The sequence below is a fragment of the Phalacrocorax carbo genome, chromosome 1, assembly GCF_963921805.1.
Source record: "Phalacrocorax carbo chromosome 1, bPhaCar2.1, whole genome shotgun sequence".
Taxonomy (NCBI): domain Eukaryota; kingdom Metazoa; phylum Chordata; class Aves; order Suliformes; family Phalacrocoracidae; genus Phalacrocorax; species Phalacrocorax carbo.
The window spans coordinates 6,999,167-7,019,511 of NC_087513.1; the positions used below are offsets into that span (position 1 = coordinate 6,999,167).

Sequence of the window (20,345 nt, forward strand, 5' to 3'; positions counted from 1 at the left end):
ATAAGAGAGCTACCCTGCCATAAGTAAGAAATCATTCAATGTCCTTTCCTGATAAACAGTCATTGTGCTTTACTTGGTTTATACGAATCACAATGTCAAGAGAGGAGTATGGCTTCCCACTCCTTCCCTCCCACAAGTACTAAGAACCCAGGCGTGCTGGAGTACGCCAAGATAATGTCCCCTTCATCAAGAACAAGCAAGAATGAATCACTTATGAGCTCTTGACTTTGCGTGGGAACCCTTCTGTTGCACTCCTTTTAACACTTCTTGCTAGGCTACATGCAAAGAGTTTATGTTTTCTCAGAAAGTATTTTGAGGTGATGTGCGTGCAAACTTATCTCCATGTGTCATTTGAAGTGTTAATGACGTATTCACAACCTAGTACCAAATTTCAGCTTGCTTTAAGCCACCATTACTTCCATGGACTTGTCCCAACAGTGGCTTCAGTCCCAAATCTTCATCATGGATGTTTTTATGGACACAGAGTGTATGTGCCTAGAATATCTGTATGTGTATAGCACTTATAAAATGTATGTGGATATGTCTGGCTATGGATATAGATATGTAAAAGAGATCTAAAGAGGGGAAACTGCTTCCCCACAACACTATACAGTGTTGTGGCGCTGCTTTTCTCAAAAGGACAACACTGATTATCAATTTCAGGTACTTGTGAAGCGAATGACAGCGAAGCGTTGTTCAAATTAGAGTGTCCCCTGTCTATTTTAGTGATAAGCCAGTGCTTTTCCTAGTGACCATGTCTGATGCAGTCATTCACACTCACACCTGCCTAGGAGTTTGCCTTCAGGAAACCTGTCATTCAGTGAATCTTGATGTTCCTCACTATGTCATGGTCATAAGCGCTCCAGTAAAAACATTCAAACATCATTTGGTCATGGAGGTTCCTGAAGTAATTGTGCAGAAAAGTTGGCATTGAGTGACATGCATCTAATTGGGGAATTAACAAGAGTGATTCAAAGCACAAGTCAAACAGAGCTTAACCCAAAAATTAAGCAGAAGGTGGCACTGGGCTTCGACATTGATTTACATAATGGTGTTGGAAGAGGTACTCTTCTCTTGAAGCCATGTCCTGCTCGGTATGTGAGGATGACAAAGGAAATGTCTTCCAGGCTGAGCTCACTAGGAGACTTTTATGTTTTCTGGATCCTGGCTGGGTCCATGAAAAAGAAGCTGGGCTGCAGAGACTGATAGGGCTCTCATTGTAGAGAGAAGCCTTGTAGAAAGGTGTCTGGAGGCCTTAAAAATTAAAGAAAGTGGAGTATGGTAAGTTTAACTGTCTCCAAGGGTTTGGCAACTGTTGTACATTTGGGGATTCACCCAGTCTCCCCTCAGTTGTGCTTGAAGCAACTAAAACCTTAAATGACAAAACATCAGACTGTCTCCTTTGGGCATGTAAATTTAAATAATGTAACCAACAAAAAGAAGTATGAATAATGAGGAAAAATTAATAAAGAGAGAGGAAGAGCTTCTTTGCAATTTAGAAAGAACACCATGAATTCAGGATACTGGACGGCTGTGACACAATATCTGTGTGTGAACCCAGGGCAGTCGCTTAGCCTTTCTGCCCCCATATTTACATCTGTAAAATGGAGATAAAACTATTTGTGACAGATGTGAAGGTGCTTGGGAAGCACTTTAAGAGACCTTCGGATTGCCAAGCATTGTCACTTCTGTATTATGTAGACTAACTCAAAAAAGTAGAAGGCTGTAGATGAGAGACTCCAAAAGGTTATTTCACAGAAGTGAGGAAGGGACCAGAGTTCAATATCAGACTGAGGTGCATTGGTAGAGATAATAAAGAGATGGCAGAGATGTGTACCTGCAGCTGGACCTTGCAGATTTCATAAAAATGTAAAAAGGGAGAATAGAAAAAAAAGTTGAGAGCTTTCTGCCGATCTGTTTTGCTCAGGAGGGAAGCGTATTAGACACGTGTGCTGCGGTAGCAGTAGCAGTGGCCTTCCCAGAAGCAGTGCGGTGAGCCGGGGCTGTCTGGCTGTTTGCTAATCTGAAATCATTTGGTGGGAAAGGGCTATTGATTCTAGGTGAAAGAAGGGGGAGGATGCTGCCCACTGCAACACAAAGCATGTTTATCTGATAGGCTGATGACTCACAAAAGATAACATGTTATCCTAATGCTTCCTCTATTATCAAGTTATTTCAACACTATAATAAAAGGAGAGATACAAGCTGCTTTATCAGGAGCCTTTGCTTTAACCAGTGCTGTGTGTACACCCATGCAAGCAATAACACAAACCTAAGCGCAAAAACATCAGAGCGGTTTAAGGTCAGGCTCGGGATCAAACTGGCGGTAGTAATAGTAGTGGTGGTGGTAGTAGTAGTAGCAGCAGTAATATTTTGGATCTTCATTTTCCAAATGTCCCGTCTTTTAGATATAAAATACTTCACAAGCTAAGTTGGTTTGCAAGTTTTTGTTTTATAACTGGAACCGTTATACAACAAACATCCGGCTCTCTTGTGCTGTGACAGAGGTTTTTGTTCAAAGTAGTGGCAGCCAGTACCTCCTATCAGGATACAGCGATGCTCTGAAGTAGGGTGGAGGGGAAAGAGAAATCTTCAAAGTGCAAGACATTTTATTAAGGAAAGGCTAAGAATATCACATCTCTGTCAAGTGTTTAGTCACACAAATTATAGTAATATCAAAAGGTATAATTTATGCAGTACAATTCTCTTAATTGGCACAGACTCTGGTGGAGCCAGAAAGGTGCCACTTGAGCAATTGTCCTGATTATCAGAGACTCATAGGAATACACTTTTCAAATCTACATAAGAGATGGAAGAAAACTAGTAGGTCAGCATCTTTATCCTCCGCTGTCAATGCAGGATAATTCTCTGCAGTATTCTTTCTATCTCTAAATTACTCATGTGATAAGGTTTATGCCACTTTCCTTGAAGATTTTTTCCCAGTCTAATACATTTCATTGTTAATTCACTATAAAGTCTCCTCTGCTTAATTTCCTCACTTTTCTCCAATTTACATATAACCCCTGATTATTGCTCTGAAATTAAGCCCTCTCTTCCTCTTCAATGTTCCTAGCTTTTGGGTCTTAATATGGCTCCTCCGGTCACTTCTTTGCCCATTGTTTTACCAACTGAAATGCTGCACAGTCAATGTCTAAGAAATGGTTGCTGGTGGTTCTGGGTGCCCCGGTTTTCTGGTGGCTGATTTGCTGTATACTGTATGTACTGAGGGGCCTGATTCAGCCCTGTTAAGTTGCTTGTGAGCTGTTCACCTGAAAACTGGGGAGCACGGGATAGCTAGTTGTGCAGAAAACACGGCCTAACTCTCCGTCCTGACGAGCACTTACTGCTCCGGTTGGCACAAGTTGGAGGTGTGGGTGCTGAGCAGGGGTCTGAACTCTGCTACCCCTTCGACTGCCAAAGAGGCTGTAGCTCTAACAGAAAATTCACTTCTTCTGGACTTTCTGGGGAACAAAAAAAACAAAAGTGCTAACACCGTTGACTTTGATGTGGCTCATTTAGGAGCCATGAGGAGGAACAGAAGCAATGGAGAGACGCTGCAGCCCTGGATTTTGTCCACCCTTGAGTCAGAGTAGCAAAACTTTTGCAGACCACACTGTTTGCACGGATGAGGGATGCCATTTTCTGCACAGCTAGCAATCCAGTCTGAAATTTCCTCTTTGGCAGTCGTCCCACTTAAATTAATCTGTTATTTAACAGGATGTAGAACTACTTTAAAGAAAAAAAATAAGCAACTCTGCTTCCAGTGAGAAGAAGGACCTTACTAGGACCAAATGCTTTGGTTTCTTCATGAAAGATGCCCAGTCTGGATGAAGCACTTTTAGTCACTCTAGATGTGCGACTGTTCATCTCTTCTGGAATAACGAGTAACCAGAGGAGGCTGGAAGCGCAGAGCATCACAGTCCATGTTCCCACCACAAACCTAAGGGACAAAGCCTGTAATTGTGCAGAGGGTTATTTCAAAATGCTGTTAATCAGAGTTCTTTGCTAACTCAGTATAAACAAAACACTTCTGATGTGGTGTGGTCGTGGCCAGTTGCTAAAGACCCTGGTCAGAAAGAGTGGGTTTCCTCACCGACTGCTTTTTCCCAGCGTCCAGCTTGCAAGGATGCAGGTCAGATAGGTCCCACTTTCCTTTCCCAGCTTCAGACGCCCTCAGCAGCAGCATGGGTGTCGAGGGGGGTGGTCAGAGAGGCTCTGAGGAGCACGGAGCTGTAGTACTTGCCAGTAGCAGGCTGCATGTGAGTCCGTTTGACTGTGCAACCCTTGTGCTGAAGTGATCCTGACGCCAAAGTCGTGTTTCTTTGTTTTCGGTCGCATTTGGTGGAGTGCCAAGCTGCATGCACTGCCGTCGTTGTCAGTGTCATATAATACCAACGACTTTCGGAAAGCACTAATGAACAAGTGCAATTTCTTTTCTCTATTGTTGGGTTTTTTGTAAAGTTGCTCAAATGCTCTCAGGTATGGCGGCCCTGAACGGAGGACTCGGCGCAACAGGCTTGACGAACGGTACGGCCGGCACGATGGACGCGCTCACCCAGGCCTACTCAGGAATCCAGCAGTACGCTGCCGCCGCGCTGCCCACGTTGTACAGCCAGAGCTTGTTGCAGCAGCAAAGCGCTGCGGGCAGCCAGAAGGAAGGTAAGGGCCCGCTGCCGGCGGAGCAAGCCCCACGCCCAGCGAACTGCGCGGCCAAAGGAAAGCCGTGTCGTGGGTTCGTTTCTTCGCAGAGGCTTAACGAAGGACATCGAGTAGCCTCATCTTTGATTTTTTTTTTCTCCTGTTTAGTGTTGTTACTTTCTTTAACCTCTAATGTAATTCAGGTTTTAGCCATCTGTCCTTCAAGTTATACTTTACTGACCATCCTTTCTTATAGAAAAGCATTTAGCAACTACTGCATAAAAAGGCACCGGTAGCAAAAATTCATCCTTTTATGGGTGCCATTCTCTTTTCTGGTTTCCATTTTCTGTGGTAGTGGTGTTAATTTGATTAGGTTTAAGGTTCTGAGTTAATGACAAGATCCGTTTTTGCTTTGAGTGGTTCTTTGCTTAATTGTGGGTCTTGCGGGGAAGCAACTAAGTGAATGATTGCCCCCTCTCCCTGCGCCAACAGCAAATAAACCTCAGGAAGTTACTGCTAAGAATAAATGAATACTAATTACAAGATGTTTAGGAAAATGAGGTTACCCTTTTCCCCTCTTCCGTTCCCCTGCACACTTCCCAGGCATTTGGGGGGTTTGTTTCTGTTTTCGTTGCTTTCTCTAATCCCAATTTCCAGCTCTTTCTAGAAGGACAAGAAAATATTGTGTGCTTTCTAAGACTGTATCTTTGTTGTCACCGAGGTTCTTGCCAGGGCTAAGCTTTGGAAATAAACCTGGTATAATATCCTCAAGAGAATTTTTTTTATCCTCTTTTAAAATAGTGTCTTGTACTGTTACAGGAAGTGTTTCCTAGGAAGACAAATTCGGCATTCCCCCAGCTGACTATTGTATAGGTACACGAGTTGAAATATGTATTTTCTCTGACTTCTTTACTTCGTTTATGCTACCAGCTTGGATTATTTAAAATTAAAGGATTTTTTTTTTAATTAACTATTTTCCCTCATTTTTTCAAGTTCTCTGCATTTATCTTTCATCTCACTGACTTTGGTCAGTGACAACAGACTATTTGACACCAGAAAGAAATTGTTTATTTGGTGTCGTTGTAAGATACATAGTGGGGGACAGTTTGATATTTTTCTGTTTAAATTTTTTTCTGTTTATGAACATTCACATCAAGTGTAGGCTTACTTTCCATTATTAAGAATTGGCAGTGTCCCTTTTAAAATACAGTCTTTTTTGTTATATGTCTTGTTTCTGTTAGTAAAGAGTTAAGGTAAAGTGAGTAAATTCCATCACTGAATCCTGACAACTACGTTTTGTCTCTTAACACGATTTCTGATGGCTTGGTGGAGAGTCTGGAGCGGCTGAGGATAAACAAGTGGCAGAGGAAAATGCAATATAAATATGAAATGTCGAAGCACAGTGAACTGCCTCATGTATATGCTCTAAACTATTGTTTAATAAGTTTTTTCTTACTATTTTAAAAAATATTATTATCTGGATAGGCTAGTCTGCTTGCAGGAAGAAGAAGTAAGTTCCAGGTGGCCAATTTTTTTCCTCTGTTATTTTTTCACCCCAAAGAAATGTTCTTATTTTAAAAAAACATTTTTTTTCTAATCCATTTATCCCCTCCTTGTGGGCAAACATTGCAACTTTTTCCTTCAGGCTGAGAGAGAGCAGCCAGCCTGGTTCTTCTGTATGGGAGAGGTGAGGCTTCGTGTCTCTGTTGCGGAAGGTACTTATAAATCTGATGCGTGCATTCCTCTTCCTCTCCAGAAAACCAAGGACATCACATCTGAGACACACTTAGGTTCCATTAAGCAAGGGAATACTTAAACAGGTTACTTTAGATGTGTTTCTACCAGAAATGTTTGTTCCCTTTGTGTACCACTTACGCTCCTGCTGTCTGCATGGGAGGGCCGCATGCCTGGCTCCATCATACATCATGTTCTTCCAGGCATTCATTGCTCATTTCCAGTATGTTATTGTAAAGGAGAAATTGAGCTAGGGGAAAAAAATAACCTATTTGTGCTAGGATGAGTGTTTAAACCAACAGCACTACAGTGCTTAAACCAGTGCTTAAACCACTACAGTTTTTAAACCAACAGTATCTCAAATTTTAGCTGTAAGAAAAATATTCAGAACATCTTGGAGTTTGTACCTTTCTTTGCAAACTCAACTTTGTCTAAAGCCACTTTTATTTCAACCCAACTACTTTATTTTGAACTTTTTTAAAAGACTTACTTTACAAAGTTTCTTCCAGGAGACAGCTTTCGATGGGGAATTTGTATTTTTTTTTTAAAAAAAAAAAAGCTGTCATTTTGAAATGAGTCAGTACAAATTTAATTCTGAGTATCTTTCTCTCTCTGACTTCCCTGATTTCCAAGTCACAAGGTTTCCTTTGTCTTATCCTTTTTATTCCCATCTCCACCAGCTTCCTGCCCTTTGAGTTTACGTCTGTGATACCCAGATCTGAGCTCAGCTCATTGCATTTCCGTAGGTTCCCGCAACTAGAATTAAACTGACAAACCCATGCAGGTGTTTGAGGCAGCAGAGGATTCCTTGTGCAGTTCCTGGGGTACTGTGAGAGAGTAATACGTTGTGTATGTGTTTTCCTAACCTTAATTATACTGAAAGACACTCATATAAATTGAAGAAAAGGCTGCAGTTTAACTACAGTAGTAGAGTTACCAAGCAAACACTTTTCAAGATAGGATGCTCTAAAGAGCTGCATTTCAGCTCTGTTCCTTTGATGATCCACTTGCTTTCGTTCCTTCAAAGTTGGAAAGTAAAATGCTTTCTGACCATCACCTTCAGTAAGTATTATGGAAAAATAGATTAAATATAGCACTTGTAGTAGCTGTTTTCATACTCTTTTTTGTTTTGTTTTCCTAAAGGTCCGGAAGGGGCAAACCTCTTTATTTACCACCTCCCCCAGGAGTTTGGAGACCAGGACATTCTGCAGATGTTCATGCCTTTTGGAAATGTTATCTCTGCTAAAGTCTTCATTGACAAACAGACCAATCTGAGCAAGTGCTTTGGTATGTCAAATTTAATAAATCGAATAGTAAAAACCACATGCACTGTACTGAAAAGGGGCCAGGAAGGAAAATTAACAGCAGTGTGAGAAATGTCATACTGGAATCTCGTTCAAAAATAATGGACTGTTAATCCTGAAATGAGTGGGAAGATGCACAGACAAACTAGTTCTGACTAAAAAGTGGATACAAAAAAACAATAATAATCTTCCAGTCTGACATCTCGCATGAATGTGTCAAGTACATGGAAACTAATTACACCCTATGTGGGGGAATGTCATTTAGTATACTATTAAACTGCCTTATTATGGATACCTAATTATTCTCTATTGTATAGCCAAGCCACTTAAAAATGCTCTGTGTTTAACCCATTACTTCTACATTACAGGAATTTCTTTCTTCTGAATTAAGTACAAGATTTTGCAATTAGTGATTGAATGGTGTGTACATGTCGTTCAGAACGCTTTACAGGCAGTTGATGTCTAGATATGCAGCTCCAGCTGTTGCGGGCGGGCTCCAGTGTGTTACGGAAGGTAGCGTCTTCCCTTACCTTAGGGGAGGGATGAAGGGAGCCTCACAAGATCAGTGTCAAGTTTCCCAGAGAACACTTTGAGCTGCCAGAAAACTAGATCACAACAGAGGAGAAGATGATATGTCGGTATAAAAGAAGTTCTAGGGTTGATTAAGTGGGCTGATGTCTTTCAAATAGCGTAGATGCACCGGTTCAGTGCTTTGATGGAGTGCAGTACAGAATGTAAGCCAGTGGCAATCTGTTAGAGCATTGGTCTAATAATTGTGGTCTTACACAAGACATGTGGAAGGTCTAGGAGGAAGAAAGAATCTCTTAAAGATAAGTTTTGTAAGGTTTGACCTAAAATATTGGAGCTTCCATAAAAGTGACAATTCTTTCCCAGAGTAACGGAATGCAACCGTACGTATGACAAAAGATTAGCCAGTCCAGAGAACCCCCTAGTTTCCAAAATTCTTTGTACCGACAGTGTTGCTCTTTGCCCAGCACCATCCCTTAATTCTGAAGTGTCCCCATTTGAAGTGCCCCCGTTAACCATAATACATGTTTCTTAGCTTGCACGTCATTACTTATTTTTTTAAATCTAGGTTTTATTAAAATGTGTCTGTCTAAGGATTTGTCTCCACCAGGGCCGTTCAAGGGCTCCACAGCTATTGAGCTTTAACCCATCTTGAAAGGGTTTGAATTTATCGAAACAGAAAGTACCCACATATGAGGAGAATTCATCAAGTTACTCAGAAATACCTGCTGCACTGGAATTCAAGCCTTGCCGCAATCTGAGTGTTTTTTCACCTGAAGATGAGCCCTTAGTACGCTTGGAAGGTTAATTCAGTTCAGAAAAGGGTGTGACACTCTTTCTGCATTTTTCCATAGTCTTTCAGTTCATTTTTGAAGCATTTGCCTCTTTAAGGTTTACAAAAAATTGTTCACATCTAGACTAATATAGTCCAGCATGTTTCTGCAATGGGTTAAAAGAGTCCCTGAGGCTGTAGCAAATTTGAAAAGTGGAATTGAAATGGACACCCTAATGATCTGGAGCCAGTTCAGTTAGTATGTTGGGGTGACAAAATCATTGTTGAGGTCTCCAGGAATCTTGATGAAATGTCAAATCAAGCTACGTTAATAGAAATGCAGCAATTGTGGTGACTGCTGAAAGAATGTAGATTAGTTTGGGCAGGCAGCTCAATTCATCAGCTCACTTCCCACACTTGCTTTTTGTGGGTTTCCTTTTACTCTTTGATTTCCTGTTTACACATTTGTCTGGATTTATGGGACACAATTACCTAACTTAAAGTGATGCACCAAAGTTATCTCATTTGAGGGAAAATGGAGGCGTCAACACCCAAGGATGGAGAAGTCCTCTGCCTTTTTGGCATTAGTCAGCTTCCACTAACATTTCAATTTCTCATTCTTCCTCCAGTGAAAGATTTCTGCTTTAAAAACAGAAAGTACTGCAGTGGCAGAGGAAGTTGAGGTTTTCTGATTCAGTAGGTGACTCCTTGGTGATGCTGCTAATCGCAGGCAAAGCCAGAATTAATCCTGCTAGTTTAACATACTAGCATACTCTGTATGTACCTCCTCAGCTTTATTGGCAAGAATCATCTATTTGTTGTTTCGGTCCTGTATTTGTCCTTTAAAAAGCTTTATCTTTTCTCTGTCCTCCCACCTAAAAACTAGGACAATAGTGCATCCAAAAAGCCCATTTCTCTCCCGTATCATTAATGGTCATTGCTCTTGGCACAGGTTGGGTTTGGTTTTTTTGGTTGGTTTGTTTTGGTCTTTTTTTCAATAATAATAATAATGATTATGATGTTTTGCACATGCTTGGTGCTTTCTACTCTGGACTTTCCAATCTCCTGTCCAAAGGAGGAGGAAGTCAAAGTACAGATGAGGACAGGCTGAACACCAGAAAGGTGAAAAGATTGTCCAAGGCTGACCGCTGGCAGAGCTGGGAAGGGAAGGTGCATTCTGAGTGAGTCGCAGGGTAGCAATGTACAGTGATGAACTTCCATGTAACACTGCTTCTCAAAATGAAAAATTCTTTTCTTTCCAGAAAATGGACTTTGGCATTATTTGCTTTCTTCTCCACCTCAGGTGAATGATCAAAAGATTAAATGGGGATGAGGATGACAGGACAGTCTGTTTACACCTGGAAGTGCTCTTCCATGAGCTCTCATGAGCTCTAGCTGATTCAGCAGGCAAAGGGTTCCACTCTTTAAGCTTATCTCTTGCCTTTCATAAACCTTAGAGTAACAGAAGTGAGAGATGTAAAAGTAAGGCAGGGGAGGGGGCACCCAAGGCCATCAGTGCATAAATGCAGTCTGCCTTATAGCAAAATTGCTACTCAAATGATTAAAAATATTTATCCTGATTATAGAGGTACCTAGAGGTTTAAAACAAAAATCAGAATCGTCATGACAGTCTTTGAAAATTGATAAGAAACATCACCCCATCCTCACGTAACCTGCGGTTTAAAATTCAGACAAAAAACGATGAATGGGTGCAATCAGCAAAAGATAAATAAAGGGAGAGAATGCCAGATCCCTCTGTAAGCTTTGTAAATGAAAGTTCTCAATATGGGGGAAGACGAAAGTGTACCAGGCTAATGCAGATATAGCATTCTGCGTAAAGAGACGAGTCGTGAAACAGAGCAACAACTGAACGGTAAAGGCTGATGCCACCGATGCAGCACAGAGGTTGCGTGTTTGAATTTGTGGCCAAGTCAAGGAAGCTAATAAAGAGACGTAGAGTGAGGGGACTCGCCTCACCCCCCTGGCAGGAAAGCGTAGCCTGCGCTAATTGTTCCTCTGTCATCACTGGAGGTGCTTAAACTGGTGACATGAATGGTGGGTGGAAAAGCCACCTCTGGGTGCGCTTGCTTCTCTTCATTCACCGTTCATAGATGCCGTCGAAGTGACTAGTTTAGATCAGTTGCTTAATTTGCAGGTGGCTAAAACTAGCTAAGGAGAAAAGGAACTAAGGTGATGAGAAGCTCATAGCAGAGGACTGTTCTGAATGCACTTAAGAGAAGAAAGTGAAGGTCAGGAGAGCTGTAGAGGAAAATGCTGAATTGGCAAGGTAGGTAAGAGTAGCTACATCTCAGTTGTGGGACACCTGCCTGGAAGGTGCTACAGCTGCCTTCCAACTCCATCCCTGAGGCAATCCTGGAGATCAAGGCTGAGATCTGTGAGCTGATGGAAGTAGACACAGGAGTGCCGTGCTAAGACAGTGATTGGAGTTATGTGAACAGATAAGATCTCCTAGAACAAAATAGGGGAAAGGAAGAAAGGAAGAGAGTGGTGAAGCTCCTCGGTATACGGCAGTAATATTAGGAGGATGTGATCTGGTGGAGAAAGTGAGGAAGTGACAAGAGTTACTAAAAGCAAGGAAGGTATGGAGGAACATTTACTATCCCTTAAGGAGGTAACAAATAATCATCCACAGAACGACATGAATAGAGCATATTGGCTTTGGCCAGGAGAAGGTCTGCAGAGGTTTAAGTGGGAGGTGTTTTTGAGTGGAAGGAACAGAATTTAGCCGGAGTTGTCAGAGAAGACTCTTAAGTTAAATAGTTTGATGAAGCTGATTTAAGGTGAAGCCATAGGGAAAGAGAGCAGCTAGACAAGGGCCAGATGACTTGATAAGAGGGTTTTTTTCTTTACAATGGGAAAAGTGTATCATTCTGACACTGAAGATGGAAGAGGGCAGCAGTTCAAGGTAAGCAAGAGCTATAAAAGAACAGGTTAAAATGATGGTGAAAATAAGTTATGAATCAGAAAAGTACACAGGCACTAAGAAAGCTGGTAGAAGAGAGGCACTGAGAAGCCTGTGTGTTAGGACTGAAAGCAAAGTGTGTGGGATCCATGCTTTAACAGAGTGAAGGGATATGTGCTAAGGCAAATTCAAGTGGAAAGAAGAGCGAGCATTTCAAAGCAGATGCATAATAGCAGGCTGAGTACAGTAGTAATTAGCCAGAGCTGAGGCAGAGCAGCAGTTAGGCGAGCTTTGCAATTACAAGTGGGAGGCCCAGATATGAAAATGAATTTTGAGCTTCCAGAATCAGGGAGATTTGAGTCCATTATGAACAGAGCATTTTTTGTCTCCTGGGGAAAAGAAAGCTGAGCCAGGCCAGCCATTCTGAATTACCCGAGCAAGCATTATCCCCCTAGTTAGTGCTCGCAACTGAGGAGCAGAAGATCTGGGGTTCTCATCAAGCCCTGCCACTGCGTTTACGATTCTGCTTAATTTTGATGCTTGCATACCCCTTTGGGAACCAAGGGGCTGATTTAATTAACATTTAATGTACCTTGAGATCCTGAACTGGAAGGAGCTGCAAAAAGACAAAATATTAATATAGCAACTGTCCTAGGCTAAGCCCAAGGAGATGAGTGTTTCACAGCACGCAGGGCCGGGGCGCGTGAACCCACATTCAGGTGTGCAAATGCATGTAGCCATCTAAGTTTGGGGTTTGCTTCTGTAACCAGGCTTTCTGTTTCAGCTTCACATCTGCAGACTGGCCTAATAGTAGTTCCTAATAGCCTGGGAGGTGTGTAGATATTACACAGAAAAGTGTCACAGTAATAAATATCTTCAGTCTGTTAAGGCAGGTAGATAAATAACAGATTGGAAACTGCATTGCACCAAAACTGGCCAACTGCATCCCAGCTAGCAAAGAAATATGATGAAGGTAAAGGGGAAGGCAAAGGAAACGGGAGAGGAAATGGGATACAAAGTGTCATCAAAGAACTAATTGAAAGTGAAGTGAATGTGTCAAATAAATAGTAATAATAAAATCCTAACAGAACGCCGTCTGACATTTGTTCTAACCTATAGTTCACTTTCTCTCCCGCCTCCGTTCTGTGTCTCGTAGGTTTTGTTAGCTATGACAATCCAGTCTCTGCACAAGCTGCTATCCAGGCTATGAACGGCTTTCAGATTGGCATGAAACGCTTGAAGGTTCAGCTGAAACGCTCCAAAAATGACAGCAAACCTTACTGATCTTAACCCCAGATGCTTACTGCTCTTATTTTAGCTTTCTTAGGGTAAGTCCCATGAGCAAACCTGTCCTCTGCAGGGGGGTTAAGAAAGAACAGAGCCAACCTTCACAAGAGACAGTTATTTTTACAGTTACCACTTCCATTTCCCCACTTGTCCTTATTACACTTGGCTCCCATTTCCTTGCCAAGTAATTACTGAGTTGTGTTACTGTATTTTGTTTTGCAGCATAATTTATCTCCTTTAAAACAAAAAAATAAACGTCTTGAAATTCAAAGCAACACACACACACACAAAAAAAAAATGTGCAATTTAACTCTGTGAACCCTGGTGCCATTAGCACACAATAAAAGTTGTTTTCTATGGATGGATCATATTTTACCAGGGTGGCACCAGCAGTTTATAGGTTAAACGAAATGGCCTCATGCCAGTTGAAGCACTTATTTTGCAACAAAAATTGAAACAAGTCTTTCCACTACATCAACTTGTTTTTTGAGAAGATTTGATTTTTTTTTTGGTTCGAATCAACGTATTGTTCTATATTAGTCTGATTTTACACTGGTCGTCTTTATATTTCACTTTTTTTTTAAGTTCTTGTTTTTTTGGAAAGGATTAATGTAAAAAAGATTTAGAGATCTGTTTCTAAAGCTACAGGGTTTAAAATAAAAAAATAAAATGAGTGACAATACTTGATGTTTCTTGAGAGATAAATTTAATAATAATAAAAAAAGAAAGCCACAGGCCTGTAAATTTTATTTGTAAAAAGCATTTCTATTTTTATACAAAATTTTTACTGCCTCAGAAATAATGGAAGTTATTTATTGCCTATTGTTAACTTATTGGATACCTAAAGAGCAGCTCTCTATGCTAGCTAGATCCTTTGAAGTAGTCTCTAGAGTAATTGTGCCAAGAATGGGCGCTTTTTCACTGTTGAACCCTACCCCCTTTACAGTTCATGCTTTTATCCTCTTGTTTGTATTTGTCTGGTTATTTTGTTCGTAGTTTCCATTACCTAGTTTGAAGTTCAGTTGTCTGACCTTTTCCCCCCTCCCCGTACCTTTCTGTTACATTTGTAGAAACTGGTTCTTTCCTCTCTTTTCTCCCCAAAGAGGAATCCATTCTCTCTGACTCCTTTCAGATGGATCCTTTTGGGGTTCCATTGTGCTCTTGTTGACAAGTATTGTAAGTTAATGCAAATTATGTGAACGGCTCATAGACTCTACTGGTAGAAGATTTGCATTAGTTTTCTCCTGCACCCATAAAAGTGATTTTGTTTGTGCTGCATAGACTCTATGTAACTTTTTTTCCTCTTCCTTGTTTTTTCCCTAGACATCTCCATGCCCGTTAGCCCATCGTTTGCCTAGCATGTCCCTGTGGCGTCTCAAAAAAAAAAGTTTCATCGTCCAGTCATTGTTTCTGATGTCTTTCTGACCTCACATCATATTTGGTTCTCCTACTGACCTTTGATCTAGTTTGACCTTTGAAATTTGCATGTGACCTCATCTAGCTATGAATTCTGGGAAGTCAATGTGAAAAAACATTGCTGCATTCATGCAAGACTGAAATTTATTATTAGATAAATTAATGATAGGATTTAAAAACAACCTGTGGCAAAATGTTTTTTCTTTCTTTCCTTTTTTTTTTTTTTGTTATTTTCTTTTTTCCTTTGGGTTTTTTGGTTTGGGTTTTTTGGTTTTGGTTTTGGTTTGGTTTTTTTTTTTTTCATTTCGTAAAAAAAAAAATAAAAAAAAAAAACAGACTTGAAAGTATTATACAGGGATTGGCATTCTGCCTGGTCACTGGTGACAATAGCAATATGTGTCCAGAGGCACAGAATGTTGGTTTCTAACAGACTACTTCCAAAACAGTTTGAGAAATAAAACTGTCTGATTTTAAGTCTCTAGAGGTCTGTAATAGTTTTTACATTTTTCAGGCAGTGTAAAGTTTTTTGATAAGGCCATTTTAGGTGGCTCACTTTCTCATTAAAGTATATATATAGAACCACTTTTTGTAGATTAGTATAAGAAAATATTTACCCTGTTTTAGGGCAAATGCTACCTACTTGTGTCACCTTTTGCTGAACTGACTCACAGTTAGACAATCCATGGTTTAATGCACATGAAATTACCTATATTTTATACTGTTTCAATGTACAGAAGAAAGGTTACTGTAAAATGTGTTACGTTGGTGCTTCTGTGAATTAAGTTGTGGTTTCATCATGAGTCTTATGGTCTTAAGTGTTCTATGTTTATAAAAGACGAGTTTAAAATTGGTTTACTTGAACAACAAGAACAAAAACAAGGTTCAAAAAAAAAAAAACCAAAAAAAGTTGTTTGCTTAAAAAAATATGAATTTCATGTGAAAAATGAAAAAATATTCCAGAATAAGTTTGTGTTGGCTTGTGACGCATTGATGTCATTTTTTTATTGTGAACAATTTAGATGTGTTTGTGTTCAGCAAAATGTGATCGGTTTTTCTTTTAAAGAAAAAAAAAAAATCAGTGAAACTATAGTGCCAAATTCCAAAGGTACTTTCTTCCTAGAGCTTCAGTGTGTTTCTTGTGTGAAGTAATTTGATAACATGGGTATTTTATTATGTGTTTTGTATAAATCCCTAATATTTAAAGAAAAAAGAGGTTAAAAAGTTTGTTAACTTGCTATCCTGTGGTCTTGTTGCCTGAAATTGTTATTGTTTGTTATTTCTCTTTGATGTTTTTTGTAAAACATTGTATAAGTGCCCATGTTTCACTTTTTTAACCACTCTGCACACATCAATGCTGTGAAAGCAAACCTCACTATGTATTTTCTTCATATTGTATGGAAACCTCTAAGGTGAGAAAGTTTTGAACTTTTAACCCTTTCCACCCAGAGCTGTCTTGAGTGTTAATACCTTTTATACATTCACCATTTTGCTGTTTATTTTTATATATATATCTATATCTATAAATATATATATACTTAGTTTTTTGTGGTTTATTTAATACATGGTTGAAATCAGAACAATGCACAGGGCAGATCTGAAGGACAAAAAATATTTTACTGCTGTCTAAATTTCTTCTGTATCTATAACTAAAATTATTTAAAACGGTAATTAACTTGTGGTTTTCCTTTTTAGATTTTGGGGATTTTGTCTTTTCTTAAAGAGCTTTTAATATGCTGCTGGAATATGCTATTCAGTATTAATAAAAGAAAAGAAAAAGAAAACAATTCTTTAATTATCTATTGTGTGAGCCACTCCCAGACAGGAGTGGCAGATCCACCATTTGAAAACCTTGAGGAGAAAAAAAAAAAAATAATATTTTTGTAATTTAAATAAATGAACTTTTGCTTAAATCAGATGCACTAGATCTTCCTGGGTGAAAATTCAGTGTGCACTGCAGTTAAACTACTTTTTATGGATAAAGTTTACATACACTGTAATGTTTGGTGTTATCTGCCATTATCTGTAACGGCAATATATTGGCTTACTCCTGCAGACACTCGTATCGAGAGGAGTAACTTTACTCGTACAAGTAGCCCATGGGAATATATTTGTGACTGATGTGGGTGTTTGCTGGAGGAAGCTCTGTGTAAGGAACCAGAAAAGAGACGCTGGTAGCCCTTTTCACTGCCTTGTAAGTCTGATTAGGTTGCATTTCTACCGCACAAGTAGTTTCCAACAACGAAATTTGGTTTGTTGCTACCGGCGTAGAGAATTCATTGCCAATCCAATGCGTGTGAGCAGCAGTACCTGCTACTGATGATCAAGTGCCATACTTTCTTCCACTTCCTATTTCTATCCGATTATATTCGAAGCCACCTCAAATTAAAAATTAAGCCCTAAATGAACAACATCAGCTGGTGCACTCTTGTCTCTCATCCCCAACTTAAATGCTTCTTTATGTAGAGCCCTGGGATGGAAAGGACTAGCCTCTAGTGATGCAAAAAAGTTTCCTTCTTATAGCACATGCACTTATAAATAAATTACCTATACTTTTCTCACGTTTTTACTACTGCTGGGGCCTTCCTACACCCTTTGAGGGCTATTTTGTACTACTTGCAGCAATTTTGCGTATTCAAATATCATCTCACGTACGTTATATTATATATATGTACATATATATATAATATGAGATCGTCATTTGGATTGTTTAGACTGTTTCACTAATTTTTCTCATTGTACCCACCGTATAAATTTCCAAAGCTTTTTTAGACGCCCTAGTGTGTCCCGCGGGTTTACCGGTCCAGTCAGAGCGGTGATGCCTTTGGTCCCCAGGCAGCGTAACTCGGTATCGGCTGCCCCAAATTACACTACACGGGACATAGGCTTAGCAGCTGGAGAAGGGGAATGTTTCTGTACTTCCAGGCAACTGAGATGGGTCATTGCTGAGAAAAGTGTCCATCATGAAATAAAATTTAAAAAAAAAAAAAAAACAAATAAATAAAAATCGAGTACAAAGCTAAAAACCCAAACAAATTATCTACCAGTTCTCTTTCAAAGAGAAAGCTGCAAGGGTGCAAGGGCCTAATAAGAGAGGAAGAAAAACAAAGGAAATTGCTTTACAAAATTCTAATCAAAAGACTAGACTAGTTGCTTTTTCAAACAAATTAGCTAATTGCAATGAAATGGCAGTCCTCAAAGGAGTAACAAGTTCATCTTTCTTTCACCATAGGGGTTACAGTTCCTTGGCTTGTGCTACTCTGGAATCATTTTACTGTTTCTGTTTTTATTATCTTAAGTGCTAATTAACAAAAGGAAAAAAATATCCTGTAGTTTCATTACCTTTTTGGATAATGTCATACAAAAAAAAAAAAAAAAGAAACCTATGTATTTGTGTTTTTTTTGTGCTGTGAGAATTGTTGTTTGTAGATTAATAATACTATCATTTTGTTTAGAATTACAAACTAGTTTTTAAGTATTGTCTGAGAAAAGCCAAAGTTAATGCAATCTAGTGGAAACTGTAAGACCATTTGAGTATTGTTTCTGTTTTATTGATGCATTTGGATTTTGTTGTTTGATGGAATTTGAGCCAAAAAAAAAAAAGAACAAAAAAAAAAAAAAAAAGAAAAAAAAGCAGGCTTTCCTATTTCTACAACTTGATTGTACTTATGCATTTTGTACCAGTGGAACTTTTTATACTGGAGATTAAAAAACAAATGGAAATTTTTGTGGCTTACTCTCGTGGGCCCCCTCGATCATGACTGATTTTCAAGTTTGATTTCTGGATGGTAGGAAGAGAGTTGGTTTTGTTTAGAGAATACAAAACTTTGGCTTGATTTCTTTTTTTCCCTTTGCTTATATCTAGTGTTTAGAATTTTGTCTTAACAAAAGCGGTAAGTTTCACTTTTTATTCTGTATCGTGCAGTTACACAATAAGGTAATTAGAATTAGGAGTACTCGGTCACTTTGCGTGGATAAATGTATTAGTTAAAACGTTAGGGGTTTGCTTTTTTGCTGTTTAGATCAGAGTTTTTTCTGATTCTTCTGTCCTCATTGTGAACATAACCGTGTAGTTGAAACAGTCAGACTTATTTTTGTAACGTATGTTATTGTGTGATGCAGTTTTTTGCTTCTGTCTCCAATATTAAACCATTTTCCTAATACTTGTCTCTCTACTTTGTGTGTTGTATTGTTGGTGGTCATTCTGTGTTGGTAATACATCTACACACCTCACTGTTTCACGTGCCTGTTTTTTTTTTTCTCTATTTGTTGGTTGTGTACAAAAGATACAGTCGATTCCACCTAAGTGAATATCTGATTGGGGGGCAAAAGAGGATTTGTACATTTTAGACATGTTACGGTTTCTTTGATTTTTATTTTTTTTCTCTCTTCCTCCCCCTAGTCATGCCTTATCACCTGGATAATCTGTCTGAGCAGGAAGCATTTTAAATGAGTTTCCTGCAAAGTCATATTGAAGGTAGCTTTTGTTAGCCTTCTAACTGCGAAAGCTTCTGCACACAAACACACAGAAGCCGCCTCAAAAGGCTGGGGTTTTTTGCTGTGACATTTCAGTCAGTCTGGGAAATGCCGATTATGGAGATCAATCCTTCCTAGTCGTTAAAAAATAATAATAATACTCTGCCGCTACTTCGCAGAAGCATATGAAACATTCAAGAAAAGGAGGATATAGCCTTGGGATTTCTTCCAAACTGCACAGTGATCTGATGGCATATGGTGTTAGTCAAACTCTCCTTAGAAACTAATCACGTCTTAACTAGGGCCGTGAGAGCCTGCAGAAGCCTACCAGGTGACTGAGCTTGTTATGTGCAGTTATACGTGTAATAATTTAAAAAATAAAATAAAATCCAAGTGAGCACAGGAAGACTTTCTATTAAAGCCAGTGGAACTTAAAAACAAACCAACAAACAAAAAAGATAATTCATGGAAAAAATTTCCCGTTGTTCAAATGGGTGATAATTTTCCTGTGGGCTTACAAAGCAGATCGTTCTCAGCGTTGGCTAACAGTATTACACAAATCTCAAAAGGGACAAAAGAAATACCATAGCACTTTTTTTCTCTTTTTTTTTTTTTACGGTTAGTTTTTAGCTTTTTTAATTCTTTCATTTCCTATCATTTTTTCCTCCTCACAAGAATCTCTCTGCTCTCCCCCAACCGGTGTCTACCATGATGAAATAAAAGCTGCAAAAGAAAAATCTATGTTGTTCTGGTTTACAAAAAGGCTCTCTTCTCTCCTCTGTTTGATCACAGATACAAACCTTACAATTTGGAGAGGGGGGGGAAAAAAACACCAAACCAAACCAAACCAAACCAAACTAAACCAAACCAAACCCAAGGAGGAGAGAGAAGCACTGGCGAGTGCTCTCTGGAATTCAAGCCATACGCCCCCGTCCCTTTCCTTTGTCCCACTTTCTGTGATGCTCAGGAATTGAAGACCACTTAAAAGTGCTCTTATGAGACCCAAATGACGCTCCTCCCTCTTGTCTCCTCTCCCCTGGTCTTTCTGGCACTCTGGCTTTGGCTCACACACAAACACGCACCCTCAAGTAACGTCTTACGAGGTCGTGGCGCACCGGGTGCTTCCGTGTGGTGTCAGCAGCGACGTTGGCTCCTGCGTTTGGAAGAGTTTTGAAATTTTCTGGTGGCTCATGAGTTGGCCTGGTTGTTGTGCGATATATTTTTTCCTTTTTTTTTTTTTTCTTTTTTTCTTTTTTTTCACTTTTCCGTT

The 20,345-nt window shown here is 39.5% G+C and overlaps 1 protein-coding gene across 7 annotated transcripts in view; it reads left to right on the forward strand.

Moving 5' to 3' along the window:
• Positions 1-18,762, forward strand: part of CELF2 (CUGBP Elav-like family member 2) — a 373,584-nt gene extending 354,822 nt beyond the window's left edge. For all 7 annotated transcript variants that reach the window (XM_064442812.1, XM_064442795.1, XM_064442849.1 and 4 more), the window contains 4 exons: positions 4,480-4,659; positions 7,516-7,659; positions 13,056-13,227; positions 14,510-18,762. In XM_064442812.1, coding sequence (XP_064298882.1) covers positions 4,480-4,659; positions 7,516-7,659; positions 13,056-13,183 — 452 coding nt within the window. In that variant the 3' untranslated portion in view covers positions 13,184-13,227; positions 14,510-18,762. The remainder of the gene's footprint in view (positions 1-4,479; positions 4,660-7,515; positions 7,660-13,055; positions 13,228-14,509) is intronic.
• Positions 18,763-20,345: the final 1,583 nt, after the last annotated feature.